Raw genomic sequence first — 13,126 nt, 5'->3', positions numbered from 1 at the left:
ATTTTGTCCCTCTCACACTCACATACATGCCTATTTTCCAAGAGAACAAGTTCTAATTACTTTGTCTCCCTTGTTATGAAAGATCTTATATTTTTTCTGGGAATCTCCTTTGGCCTCGGCCATCTCTCACTCTGTTTTATGCTTTTTGAAATTCGGCAGGAAGAACACTGCACAGAAATGAAGGTGTCACTTCACTCCAGATTTATATGGAGGTTTAAAAGTCTCTTCTGTTTTGTTCTCTGTCCAGTGAACAGGATGGAGAATTTTCATCCTTTCCAGAGACCCTTTGAAAAATATGTTAAGTAACTGGTTTAGGTATTCTGTTTGGAGATCACGTGTATTTCAGCCCTGAGAGGCAGCAGAGCATCTGACCTTTTTTCTGAGAAGTACCTTAACCACAAGGGTCTCATACAATCTTTGAGATAACATAGTTTCCTGCTAAGTCTTTCTTGAAAAAAATCAAGTGGCCACTATTGCACTTTGTGGATTGCCATTGCCTGTCTCTTACTTTCCAAACTGAGTCCCTCTGGGACTTGGGCATTGCTGCTTTGGGCAGTGGCTGAACCTACACGGGTCTTGTTGGTGCTCCTCTATGGAGAGGTTTGTGCTGAGATGCCTGGGAAACTTGGAGGTCAAATGTTAGAGAAGTCTGAAGCTCAGACCTTTTGTCGTGGTTTGGGCCCAACACGACAACAAAGGAACAGCCCCATGGCTGCTCACTCAACTCCCCCCCACACACACACACTGGGATGAGGAGGACAAAGCTCCTGGGTCGAGACAAAGGACAAGGAGAGTTCTTCACTGATTAAGGTCCTGGGCAAAACAGACTCAACTGGGGGAAAAAATAATAATTTAATTTCTCACTAATCAAACACACACAGGACACAGACAACACACAGAGCAAGGCTTGCATATGTTACTCCCACCCCTCTTCTTCTCAGACCCAAATCACTTTGTTCCTGGTTTCTCTCCCTCCTTCCCCCCAGCGGCACAGGGGGACAGGGGATGGGGTTTAGAGTCAGTTCACAGGCTGGTGGTTCCTGCTGCTCCTTCCTCCTCAGGAAGAAGGATTCCTTGCAGTCCTGCCCTGCTTCCCCACGGGGTCCCTCCCATGGGAGAGAGTCCTCCACAAACCTCTCTTTCATGAGTCCTTCCCACGAGGTTCGGAGCTGCTCCAGCCTGGGCTTCCCACAGAGTCACGGGCTGCTTTGGGAACAGTCACCTCCCCTGGCACCGGGGTCTTCCAAAGCTGCATAATCAGAGTCCACAGGCAGCAAATCCTCTGGCCACAAAATCCAAGTCCAGTGGCCAAGTTCACCCCTCCTGGAGCCTTCAGGGAACGTTCCAACACGTTCCTCCACGAGTGCAGGGGGACAGCTGCCATCTCACCATGGGTTGCAGGAAAACTTCTGCACCTTTTTCCCCTTCTTCCTCACCAACCAGCAGCACTGCTCTCCTTCCCCAACACTGCTCTTCTCCCTCTCTGCTTCTCTGCTCAGGTGTTAGATCAGTTCTTTCCTATGTTAATCGCTGAGGCACATCTGTTGTTCCTTGGCTGGTTTTGGGGCAGGGGGAGCTTCTCAGCTTCTTGCCGGAGCCACTCTTGGGGCCCTTCCCCCACTACTAAAAACCCCACCAAACCAGAACACCTTTGCAGAAGATAAGAAATGAACAAGGGTTTGATGCCTCAACCCATCTTGAAAAAAAATGTTGACAAATATTACTTTTATCACTCCTGATGTAGATAAACATTTCTTTAAGCTTGCAAAAGCCTAAGTTCATGTTAAGATCACTTCTATAAGAGACATAAAGCTTCAGCCACTGTCCCATGGCTGCAGGACACAGCCATCATCACTGGGTTGTGTTTGACCCAGCTGACTTCCAGCCTCACTCTCAAGAAGGTCCTGTTAAGCACCGAGTCCTGACGTTTCAACTGAGGCGTGGCCAGCAGCCTGCTCTCCCTGTAAAAGTACCATTTTACCCCAGAAAGAAGGAGAGGGGGGATGGGAACTCCAGATTTTCTCAGGAGGAAGGAATTGCTAGGATTTCTGGAAAAGAGTTGCCAGTTGCATGTCAGAAACCGGTTCCACAGTGGCCAGATGCAGAGGAGTTCCTGCCTGCCTCGCTGCATGCCAAAGCTAACTGGGCGAGAATGTGCCAGCATTCCTTGGCAATCATTTGAGGATATCGAAGTTGGAAGGGGTGGCTCAAAATTAGAAGAGCTGTTTGTTTGTTTGTTTTTTAAAATTTATTTTAAAGATAAACTTTTGCAAACAAAAAGGCCTTCTATCTCATATTATATGGCAGCCTTATCTCCCTTGGACCATCAGGCTTCACAGACACTGCTGAACTCTCCCTGCTATCCAGTCTTCCCTGGTTTATTCCTGCCCACTGTTGGGCTCCCTCCTGATTATGTCCTTGCTTTATCAGGTTGCATTTGGTGGGTTCTCATCTTCTCACCTCTCCTACATGGCCTGCGGGTCTTCTTTTTTCCTGTCTGTTCTCCTGCCTCTGGATAAAAGCAGAATTCCATTTGCCTGTCTCCTTGCAGATGATTTACAGCTCACTCTCCATGCCAGGCCTGCTGCCTTCTGCCCACACTGAAATTTCAGCATGCTTCTTCGAGCTTAGCTGCCAGATAAGTTGGGCTTGGCCAAACTGGAATTCTTCAGCATCCCCCTCTTTTCCTTTTTTTTTTTCTTCTTTTTTTCTTTCTGGTTAACCATGGACAAAAAAGCCACCCACAGGCTTGTTGCTTGGGTGCTTGATCCCCATGTCCAGGCCTTGCAGAATCTTCTTTCCTAATGACAAGTAATGAGGAGTTTTATGAGGACTCATGCTTGTGTCCAGCTCCACAGGCTTTTCTGTGCCTTCCACCTCTTGGGCAGTGGGAAGAAGGCCCAGCTCCCACTTTGCATCCAGAGGGTGCAGGGTTGCTGGTGTGCAGCTGCAGAGGGGTAGGCAGCTGCCTTCCTCCAAGGCAGGCAGGCAAGGTAAAATCAGGAGGAGGCAGAGCTGATGCAGGAGCAAAAGAAGTAGTTGGACAGGAGACTCAGCCTCCTGGAGGAAGCATTCCTCTCCCCCAGAGAACTGCTTGCCCTGGACTATCTGGAAAACCTTGAATATCTTTGTGAAAACATATGAGCACAGAGGGCAGCTGGTGACAAACACAGCAGCCTGCACAGCTTGTCCCCTGATATTCTTCTTGTACGGTTTGAATCTTCCGAGTTTCCTTTTGTTGCGTGGATTTTGCTTTTCCCAGGTAGGATAAGAAGCAACATCTTGTCCTAGCGCTGGGTTTGGATTCAGGGCAAGTGTCACATTTCATCAGCTGGTGGCAAGGAGAAGCATGCCGCACTGCTGGAAGCCGGAGTGACAGTCGAGGGATCAAAGCGGGCTGCAGGACTGCCCTGTCCTTCCTAGCCATGCCACCGCTTCCAACCCTGGCGGCCTGCCTGGGAACGGGCAGATACAAACAACACCACATGTGCTGGGATGACTGGGAAGTGGAAAGTCAGAATGAGTCTCCAGGATCAGGTGGATGCTCCTTCCCAGAGCTTTGCTTTTCACAGGTGCCTTCGGAAATGCCCTATCCCTCACCCAGCAGAAGCAGTGGGATTTGTGCCACTCAGGCTGCTCTATAAGTAAAGGGGAAAAGACATTGATTTGAAATATATTATTTTGTTCCATTCCCTGAGAAGGCCCAGATAGTTTTGACAGTTTTTTTAAAACACTGAGAGAAGTTCCTTGTCTAGAAGTGACTATTTTAAAAGCAACAGCTAATTGCATTTGAAAGGAGAATTCACCTGTTCACCCCACATGGCTGTTCAGGATACTTCATGTCCCAAAGCCATTGGATGTTAAACATTTTAACTCAGTGGCAGTTTTGCTTCCAGCAGTGCAGTTGTGCAGCTGAAGTGGATGTCTGACCAGGGCAGGCTGGGCTGTTGCCCAGGCTCTGCTGCCGTGTGCCCTTTAAAAACAGGCACCGGGGCCACCCTGCTCATAGGACGTTGACACAGCACATCTGCCCGGAGGGCTCCTGGCCGGGGTGTCACCTGGGCAGCCCCACCACCAGCCTCGGCTTCCCTCTGGTCTTTCCCTGGGGGAAAGCAGCAGACGAGGGCTGCAAAGGCACCGGAGCTGCTCTGATGAGCTCCCCAGAGAGTGTCCGGGACACCGGGACATGAGAGGTTTGTAGCGATTGCATGGACTGGGGTAAGACCATTAGTAGACACTTGGGTCCAAATTCTCAGAGGGTTTGCACCTGAAATACCACTGGGGCTCTGGCTCCTTTTTCTCTTTATTCCATAGAGACCAGTTCTTTTCCCTCTCCAGCTCACTGCATTGCCTCTGAACTTAGGAGACCACGTGGGGCCAGCCCTGGTTTTAGCAAGGAGCTTCTCCCGACCTCATCCCTGCCTGTGCCGGGAGCACACCCCGGCGAAGACTCCGGCTGGTTTGCCCTTCTCTTGCCACTCTCCATGCTGGGGTTATTTTGTTTTGCTGGCGATGTCAACGCTGCTGTAGCTCAGGGATCACATCAGACTTTGTATTGCATTGCTCGAGCTCACCCTGCCCTACAGGCAGCTGTGGTTGGTGCTCAGTACTCAGTCTGCATACGAGACAAACTACCAAGCAGCCACATCTCTGGCTCCCTGAAATCAGGGTGGCACTGGAGAGCCAGCAGCTGGCTTGGCCACCCTCCCGTGATGCTCTGTCTTATTGCTATTTAACCTCAGATTTGCTGTAGCTGCTGCGGGATGGATGAGGAAAGCACAGGAACGCTGCAGGGTGGGGTGAAGGGCGCGGAATGTTGGTGATGCCGAGCCCTGCTTTCCATCGGTGGAGAGGTTTGGTTTTTTGGTGGTGTTTGTTTTGTGTTTGGTTTTGTTGTTTTTTTATTTTTGACTTTCCTGTTTTCCATTAGGCAGCTTGTGTGACAGTCTCTGGGCAATGAGTCCCAGAGTCCCTTAGCACTGCCAAAAAAAATACTTCAGGTTCTTGGCCTCTGAATGCCCATGTTGTGAGCAAGCTGGCAGGGAGCAGATGTCCAGCCCTGCCTGTGCGTGCACGGGTGGGAACCGACAGGAAGGCGTGTAGTGTAACCCAGCAAATGGTTGAAGAGAAAGAATAAACCAATATGAAAAACTGTTGGAGAGCTTGAGGTCATCTTGGCACAGCAGCTTACCCAGCTCAAATCAAAGAGTGGGGAGAAAGCAGGACGTTTCAGAGACTCAATGCTAATAGGTTTCACTCCTTTGTGCTTTCCTCCCCACTGCCCCCAGCCTCTTCTTCTGAACATGACCTGCCAGAGCAAGACACACAAAGCAACTCCTCCCTTCCACACAGACTGGCTGTAGTCAGCTAACAAGGCACTCCTGAAGGCACTCTTCATCAAAATCTGTACTGTCATCCTCATAAAAACCTGCTTTCTTTTGATCTAATTGCATTTAATAGGATCTTGGTCTTTCTCCAAAGAACAGTTGTTGTTGCTTAAATATTTTATAAACTAGAGTTTTTCCAGCCAGAACAGAAAGACTTGGAAGTCGATGATAAGGAGCCATCATTCACCAACACCTTAATTTGTGATTTTTGAGCACAACATGTCTCTAGATATTACTCTTATGTTGCTTCACTGGGGTAATTTTTACCTTCTCACTGCCAGCATGATTACAGCTCTCCCTTAGGTCACATAACAGAAGTAGTTTTTGGACTATCTTTGAGGGGCATAACTGAATTCAAGGGGTAAATTAACAGCCTTTTAGACAGTTTTCTAAGTTAGTCTCATAGAAGACTGTTTAGCCATTCCTTGCTTAACATAAGCCATAGGAATTCAGCCAGGTGTTCAACTCGTAACCAGCATTTACAGACTTACACTTCTGGAAAGACATCGCATTGTTTAAAGGGAGACAAGATGCTGTCACTCCTGTCTCCAAGCCCTTCCAGCAGGGATGGCAGTTGCAAGGGGTGCAGGCAGCAGGAATCCCCCTGGCTGCAGGGCTGCTGACAATGCTTGTAACCCACTGGCTGCTTGGACAAAATATGGTGGTAGTTGAGACCACATTATTTCAGTTCAGGATGGTGGTATCTCAGTGAGGAGGACCCAGAAACATCCAAAAGTGGAGTGTGGCTCAGCAGTGGTGCCTGCAGCAAAGTTCACCTTTAGGGTTACCCTCCTATTTGGATGCTGGTCCTCCAAATCCTTGCACCACCTCTGCCAGAGTCAGCCTGTGGCACCAGTCTGTAGGATTTTCAGGGGGTTAGAAGAGGGATTTTCACTTCTTTGGTAAAGCATACTCTTAAATGAGCGATTTTATTCCCTTTGCTTCATTGCCCCTTCCTCCTTCCAGATTTCTGTAGAATTCAGATCGTACTTCACTATCTCATGATGCTGTGGGGTGTTTCACTTATATGACCTCAGTAGAATATTTTGATTGTGTTTTACACATGAAAAGGCTAAGCACCAGTTTCTCCTCACCTGAGATGCAGGGGACACAGAAGGTGGCTGTCCTGGGGGAATAAACCTGGGGCTGCCAGCACCTGCTCCCACCTGATCTGTCTGCCGAGGACACCACAACTCAATTCTTAATTTGCAGCTCACTGAATTCTGATAGAGAAAATATTAAGCAGACATAGTCAGAGAGGAGAAACCCCAGACCTCATCTTCCTGCTTACAGTGATGCTGTGCAGGCTGCAGGACAGCCGAAGGACCTGCGAGGTAACCTGGCTTCAGGGAACTGCTGCTGACAGAGGCAGCCTTGCCTTTCCTCACAGCAGCCTGTGCAGTTCCCACTCGGTCCCCCAGCGAGTAGGCTGGGGATGGGCAAGAGGCTGAAAGGGGACACAATGGGGATAGCTGACCCCAGCTAACCCAAGGGATGCCCCATTCCATATGGTGTCATGGTTCACTATAAAACCGGCATAGCAGAAGGTGGGGGTTTTGTGGGTGACTTACTCAGAGAGGGACTGGGCATCAGGCTGCTTGTGAGCAGTGAGTGGTTGCGTTTGCATCACTTGTTCTTTTCCCTTATCAAACTGTCCTTATCCCAACACAGTTTCTTGCTTTTGCTCTTCCTACTCCCCCCTGTCCCACGGGGAGGGAGCAAGCCAGCGGGAGCAGTGGGTGCTCAGCTACTGGCCAGGCACAACCCACCACAGAAAGGGAGAAATCAATCCTAGTTTATTAATCCCTTGACACCTTTTTTTTTTTTTTTTCTTTGCAAGTATTTGAAATGGTTCATCTGACTCCTTATAGTGTTGGTGGTTCAGAATTACAAGAGACATAACAGATCGGCTCTTCTTTAACTTAAACTAGATCTCCTTCTTGTAAACCTCAAGGTTTGGCCATGACGAGAATCACAAAACTTGCTACTGTGCCACCTGCCCACCCCAGGAGCTGCACTGTCCCCCTACTCTGTTAGGGTCCAAGTACACTCATTGCAAAGGTCACTGTTTACAAATGTTGCTTCTCTTTCTCCCCAAAGTGACTACAAGAAAATTCCAATGAAGCACCAGGTCTTTCAGACCTTGAGACCCAGGATTTCTGCTATAGGGCTTAAATTACACATTCTTGCTTCTGCTCTCTAGTAAATCACAGGCTCTTGCTCTGCTCAGCATCAGTCAGCAGTGATCTTCTGATACCCTCTGCAGCAAGGGCAACTATCATACTTCTGTCCCCTTATCCTCTCCTGGAGTAGAGAACATAATTAGTAAAATATTTTTGCATGCATAAGTGTTGCTGTTTATCCTTAAGGGGCAGTTAGAAGGGCCTGGCTCTTGGGAAGGGACTGCAGCAATCCTTTCCTGCTGAAACCCAGCTCCCATCATTCAGACAGCTGCTGAAATAACCTATAAGATGCACGATGCTGGTTTCAGAGCTCAGGTTGCTTTTGCAGGACCAAAGTATCGTATAAAGCTCTTGGTGCCTCACTCCCAGAAAGGCAAACTGCTTGCAGGACTCTGTGCACACACAAAAGGACCACATTTTGAAGTTAGGCCAGGATAAAAGCACAGCTAAAGTAACCCAGAAAGAGACACTTGTACTCAAGTAGATTGACTCTCAAAAGAAAATGGGGCATCAGAGTATTGCTTATAGCATCAAGACCACTGGAAATCACAACAGGATCTTCTATCTGAAAACTAAGCAGAAGGCATGGAGCAAATTCCTGGTGTTGAACTGGGGCCAACACATTAGAGGTTGTCCTGGTTTGAGCCAGGATTAAGCCAATTTTTCTTTTCACTGATTTTTTTTTCTTTCAGTAAGCTTTCTTTTAACACAGAAAGTGCCATGTCTGACACATTAGTAAGGTCTTTGGGCAACAAATCAATGTTTCACCTCAGGTGCTTGATGCTGCTTCTCCTCTTTTTTACTCAGGTGGCTTTTGGAAAAGTCATTATTTCCATTAAAGCACTTCATGACTTCAGGACCAAATCTTCTGAATTCATAGCCCAAGGGAGTTGCTCATGCTTTCTGCAAAAGGTCAGCGAGAACTTGAGGCTTGACCTAGGGCTTGCTTCTTCACCCTAGAGTAGGTGCAGATACCACCTACAAGGTATATTCAAAACTTGTGGCAATGCTTGCACTTCCCTGCAACTACGGCTGGCCCTGTTGCAAGCCACACCATTGAGAACAGGATGGAGCCCGTGCCTCAGCACTTCCTCTGGGGAATGTAAGCTGCTTAGATACCATCACCATGCACACCTCAAACAAGCAGCAGCTTCGTGTTCGATCTTTCTTGTTCCTTCTGAAAACGTACATACAGTAACTTGTGAGGGAAACTTCCAGCCACACCTTTTAGGGATCATGACACAATCTGCTCTTACCACAGGACAGTAGCCACCTGCTAGGCCAGAAGGGTGATTCAATAGCAGTTGAAAGGGGAAAAGGACATGTGTTGATGCAGTACCAGTAGGAAAGCATTTGAATATTCTTTAGGGGTCTCCCAAGCATAGAACCTGATGCTGTGCAATCAGACAGATGCTACCATGACAACGGTAAGGACTTTGCTGTTGCAGGAGGGGTAGAACATCAGCCCTGGGAAGTTTCACTGTGAACAAAGTGGGTCAGATGAGCTGTACTTGCCAGGTACACAAGCCCTCCTTTTATGCATCTGAAAATGGGATTCAAGTCATGCAAGTGACCAATATATACTGCAAATTTTATTTTTATTTCCATATTACAGAAACTAAATTAGCATATGCCTACATCTTGATGAAAACAAATTCACCACTGCAGAAAAAAAGCATTCTTTTTATTCTCTAAAGCACACCTGTGAACACAGAACAAATCTAAAGCTTCTTCTTAGTGCACCTCTTCATTGTGGTTTCTCCATTAGTTCTTTAAAAAAAAAAATAAAAATCCTGACACCTCAGGTGTCTGGATATGCTTGCATTAAGCTTTGTGTAATCTACCCATAATGCAGTTCACTTCTAGAAGTCAGTTAAGAAGCTAAATAAAAAGGCCCCTTAAGTTTGCTTTATTTACAGTTGCAATGGCTAATTTTAAATACTTTACAGTAACTGCCAGCACTGGCTCCCAATTCAAAGGATTAGTGCATTCCATGATTTCTTTAGAACTATTTTTTTAGAGGGGATTAAGTTGTCCATACCTACAGCTATGTAGGTACCTCAGCTATCTAGATAAAGTACCTTATAGAAAATAAACATGCTGACACAAATATTTAAAATATTGAATGATAAATGAGAAACTCAACCTTTAGGAAGTATGGCAAAGTCCTTGGTTTTGTGCTGCAGTCATTGTTAACTGTGGGAACAGCAGCAATGTGGGAGAAGTGCAGTTAAAGGGTGCTGCTGAAGTCCAGAGCAGGTCTCTGTGGTTCCTTTGTAAAGAGAGCTTTATAATCAGCTCTCGTTTCCTCTACTTTTTCACTTTGTCTCCCCCTTTACTGCTTTTCTGTTAAATGACTGGGCAAATTTCTGAACTGTTATAGTGTAGAAATTTACTTCAGAGGGGAAAGAAAATAATGATGTATATGCAGACAGACTTGTGTTATCCGAATTTTACAGCTTATAGAGGATGCAGGTGATGTGGCAACTGAGGAACTGCTGCAGAGCTTAACAAATAGAGTGCACATGCATTTATAGGTTCTTACATACTTTTGAAACCCAAATGGAAGGAAGAAGTATCTGTGATTCAGAAAGGTCCAGAAGATTCTTTTGTTTTTCTTCCACAACAAGGTAGATTACTAAGCACATTCCAGGTTAAAAAAAAATTACAGTAAACATTCAGTAACTGGAATGCATGTAATATACAAGTACCATTACATTTACAAAGCTGTTCAGGACAATTTTTCTTTCTAGTATAAGCATAAAAAAGTTACAAGCTAATTCACAATAACTTTAGATACAATGTTATTAAAATACATTGATGTTAATCAAAAATATTTTACTATTTACATGTACATTGTATAAACCTTAACAATAAGAATATGCCCATTTTAGGATGCCTTAAACGAATATTTAGGCAGATTGGCCCATTTTATAGTGCAGTATCCCTGTTTTGGTCTTCACACCATGAAACTGTACCAGATTCACAGTATCTTTGCTAGTGCTTTGCTAAAAGGCTTAAGCTTTCAGTTAGTTAAGAAACATTCATTCATTACAAAGAGCCAGTTTTGTTTCCACTTTGTTTCTTATTAAATCCTACCCCCAATAGTTCAGGACACTCTGCCTGGCCTTGTGCGATTTGGTTACATTTCCAAATAAGGCTATAATTAATTTCATCAGTAATCACACTGTCTTGCTTGTAGTCTGGATGCTGTGCGATAAATTCCCTCATCCATCGAGCAACTGTCATTAATTCTCCTGTGGGCAAGTGCGAGTCAAATGTCAGTTTGTATATCTAATTTAGCAGTACGACACCTAAAGTTTCATGCATTATATACACAATCATAAACAGTCTGTGCTTTCATGAGAAACACATTCCTATATATACACATTTCAATATGGCCAAACTGGAGACATAATTAAGCTGGCCCATCGCTGATAGTCTAAACCCACTTGTCTGGTGCCATCTCCAAACTTTCAGATGTTGTAACGGGACAGTGCAGAGAGAAGCAGCTACTAGAACAGGTGTTACCAACAGAGCATAGAGCAAAAGGTCTTAAATGTGACACTTAACACTGAAGCTGGCTGAGATGAACCAGTGGATACCTCTACAACAACTACATATATATAGATATATATAATTTTGTAGCTGATCTGTCCAACTCACTGCTAGCTTTGCTCTGCCTACCTTGACTTACTATTCTTTCTCCCTCTGGCAGCTCCCCTGTTTAAAGATATCCTATCAGTGGTTTTGAGCAGAGGCACACTAACAAAAATCAGAAAAATTGCTAAGAGTACAGGAAAGAAAAGGAGAATAAAAAATAAGTTTTTAGAAATAAAAATGTCCCTCCAAAAGCAGAAATCATGTTTTTAAAAAAACAAGGTTTAATTTTACACTTCTATATAAAAAGAAGGTAGAAAAAATGACTCAGCAAGCATTATTTGTTGAAGGCACTAAAAACTCACATGAAAACTTTGCTAAACCAACGAGAAACAGGGGGCCTGCTAGAAAATCAGCTGGGCTGGGGAATGAGCTGAGCACAGAGACCCATTTTTGAACTAAAAGCTGCTGTGGGCCATCAGTACAGGAGGAGACGGGAGAGAAGTCCAGCCCACAGCAACATCTAGTGGCCAGGCAGCCAAATCACTCCTCATCCTTTTTACCAGCATAAATCCGCAGCATCCTCACGGAAAACAGCAGGCAGCTCTCCAGGAACAAACAAGTAACAGGGAAAGACACCAAAGACTGACAAAAGGTGTGAGACAACTTCCAAGCAGCAAGCAGAGGCAGGACAAAGGGAACTACAAGTTTGGAAGCAAGAATATACTTAAGAAGTTTGCAAAATCATGAATGTTGATGAGAAATGAGTAGAGGAACGTTATCCTACAATGCAGGAACTAGGAGGCATATAATGAAATAATTTGGAAGATCATTTAAACATGCAAAACTACAGGAATTACATTTTTCAAAGAGCATCTAATAAAACTGTGGCATTTTTTATCCTATGACTCGATGGGGACCCAAAGTGTGAACATGCTTGTGAACAGTCATTGAGCACCATGATTACGGCACCACCTTTGGCCAAGAAAGAGCCTACCCTGCAGCCAGCCAGGAGAGCATGCCAGGACACAGATCACTCCAGACTGCCATCTCTACATTGCTTCCATTAATACCTGGTGGTTGTCAGCAGCTGCTGCCTGCCTAGCAAACCTATAGTGTCACTGAGTGGTGGCAGTCACACCTGCTTGATGGAGACCAGGAGGGCAATACCTACCTGTGCTGCAAGGGAAGATAGAGAAGATGCAAGTGAAGCACAGACGAACTATGTCAGAGCAAGGTTAATGCCACAGCAGCTAAGGTGCCAGTGATTAGCTCTCCTAAGTGCTCTGTGTTTACCATTTCAGAAGAGAAATCTGAAAAATGCCACTCTTTGTGGATGTGTCTCAGGCTAGACAGGCTGCAGTTCAGGAACATTTAAGATTGAGAGTAAACTGGAATAACCCAAAGCTCACAACTGAGAACTATCATGGCAAAGTGATATGATACCTACTAATTCTTTATTCTGTGAATTCTGATTCTTAAGAAGCATCATTTAAAAATAATTTAAATTAAGATTATAGTATAGACTCTTATCTACCTCACTCTCACACCTTTGAGGTCTACATAAATACAGGACTTGACTTTTGCAATGCCTGCAACTTTGCACCAGGTAGCAAAGCTGTTCTTTGGAAGGCAAACACCTGCCAGGACCCCTTGGTCCCTTTCTCCTACACTGCTCTCCAGCAGGTCAGCCCCCAACCTGTACTGGTACATGGGGTTGTGCTTCCCCAGACGCAAGACTCAAAATAGTAGCCTTAGGAAAGAACACTCACAGTAAAAGCTGTAATTAATTAAAGTTTCTACTATTCTCAAGTACTGAGCTACCAGGCAGGAGAAAGTAGTGATTTCCACCTTATCTTTAGAAAGGTCTTTAGCTAGAAGCTTCTATAGCAAGTTTCAAGAACTAAAGAGGAATGCCACACTTTACTTTAAAACAGGGGAGGAAAAAAAATATAG

At 45.3% G+C, this 13,126-nt stretch overlaps 1 protein-coding gene across 1 annotated transcript in view; it reads right to left on the bottom strand.

The window, feature by feature from the left end:
• Positions 1-9,151: 9,151 nt before the first annotated feature.
• GCLC (glutamate-cysteine ligase catalytic subunit) overlaps positions 9,152-13,126 on the bottom strand; it is a 35,741-nt gene continuing 31,766 nt past the window's right edge. The window contains exon 16 of the mRNA XM_051613984.1: positions 9,152-10,827. Coding sequence (XP_051469944.1) covers positions 10,622-10,827 — 206 coding nt within the window. The 3' untranslated portion in view covers positions 9,152-10,621. The remainder of the gene's footprint in view (positions 10,828-13,126) is intronic.

This window comes from Apus apus, chromosome 3, assembly GCF_020740795.1.
Source record: "Apus apus isolate bApuApu2 chromosome 3, bApuApu2.pri.cur, whole genome shotgun sequence".
In the NCBI taxonomy this organism is placed as follows: Eukaryota; Metazoa; Chordata; class Aves; order Apodiformes; family Apodidae; genus Apus; species Apus apus.
This window is presented reverse-complemented; position numbering and strand designations above follow the sequence as displayed.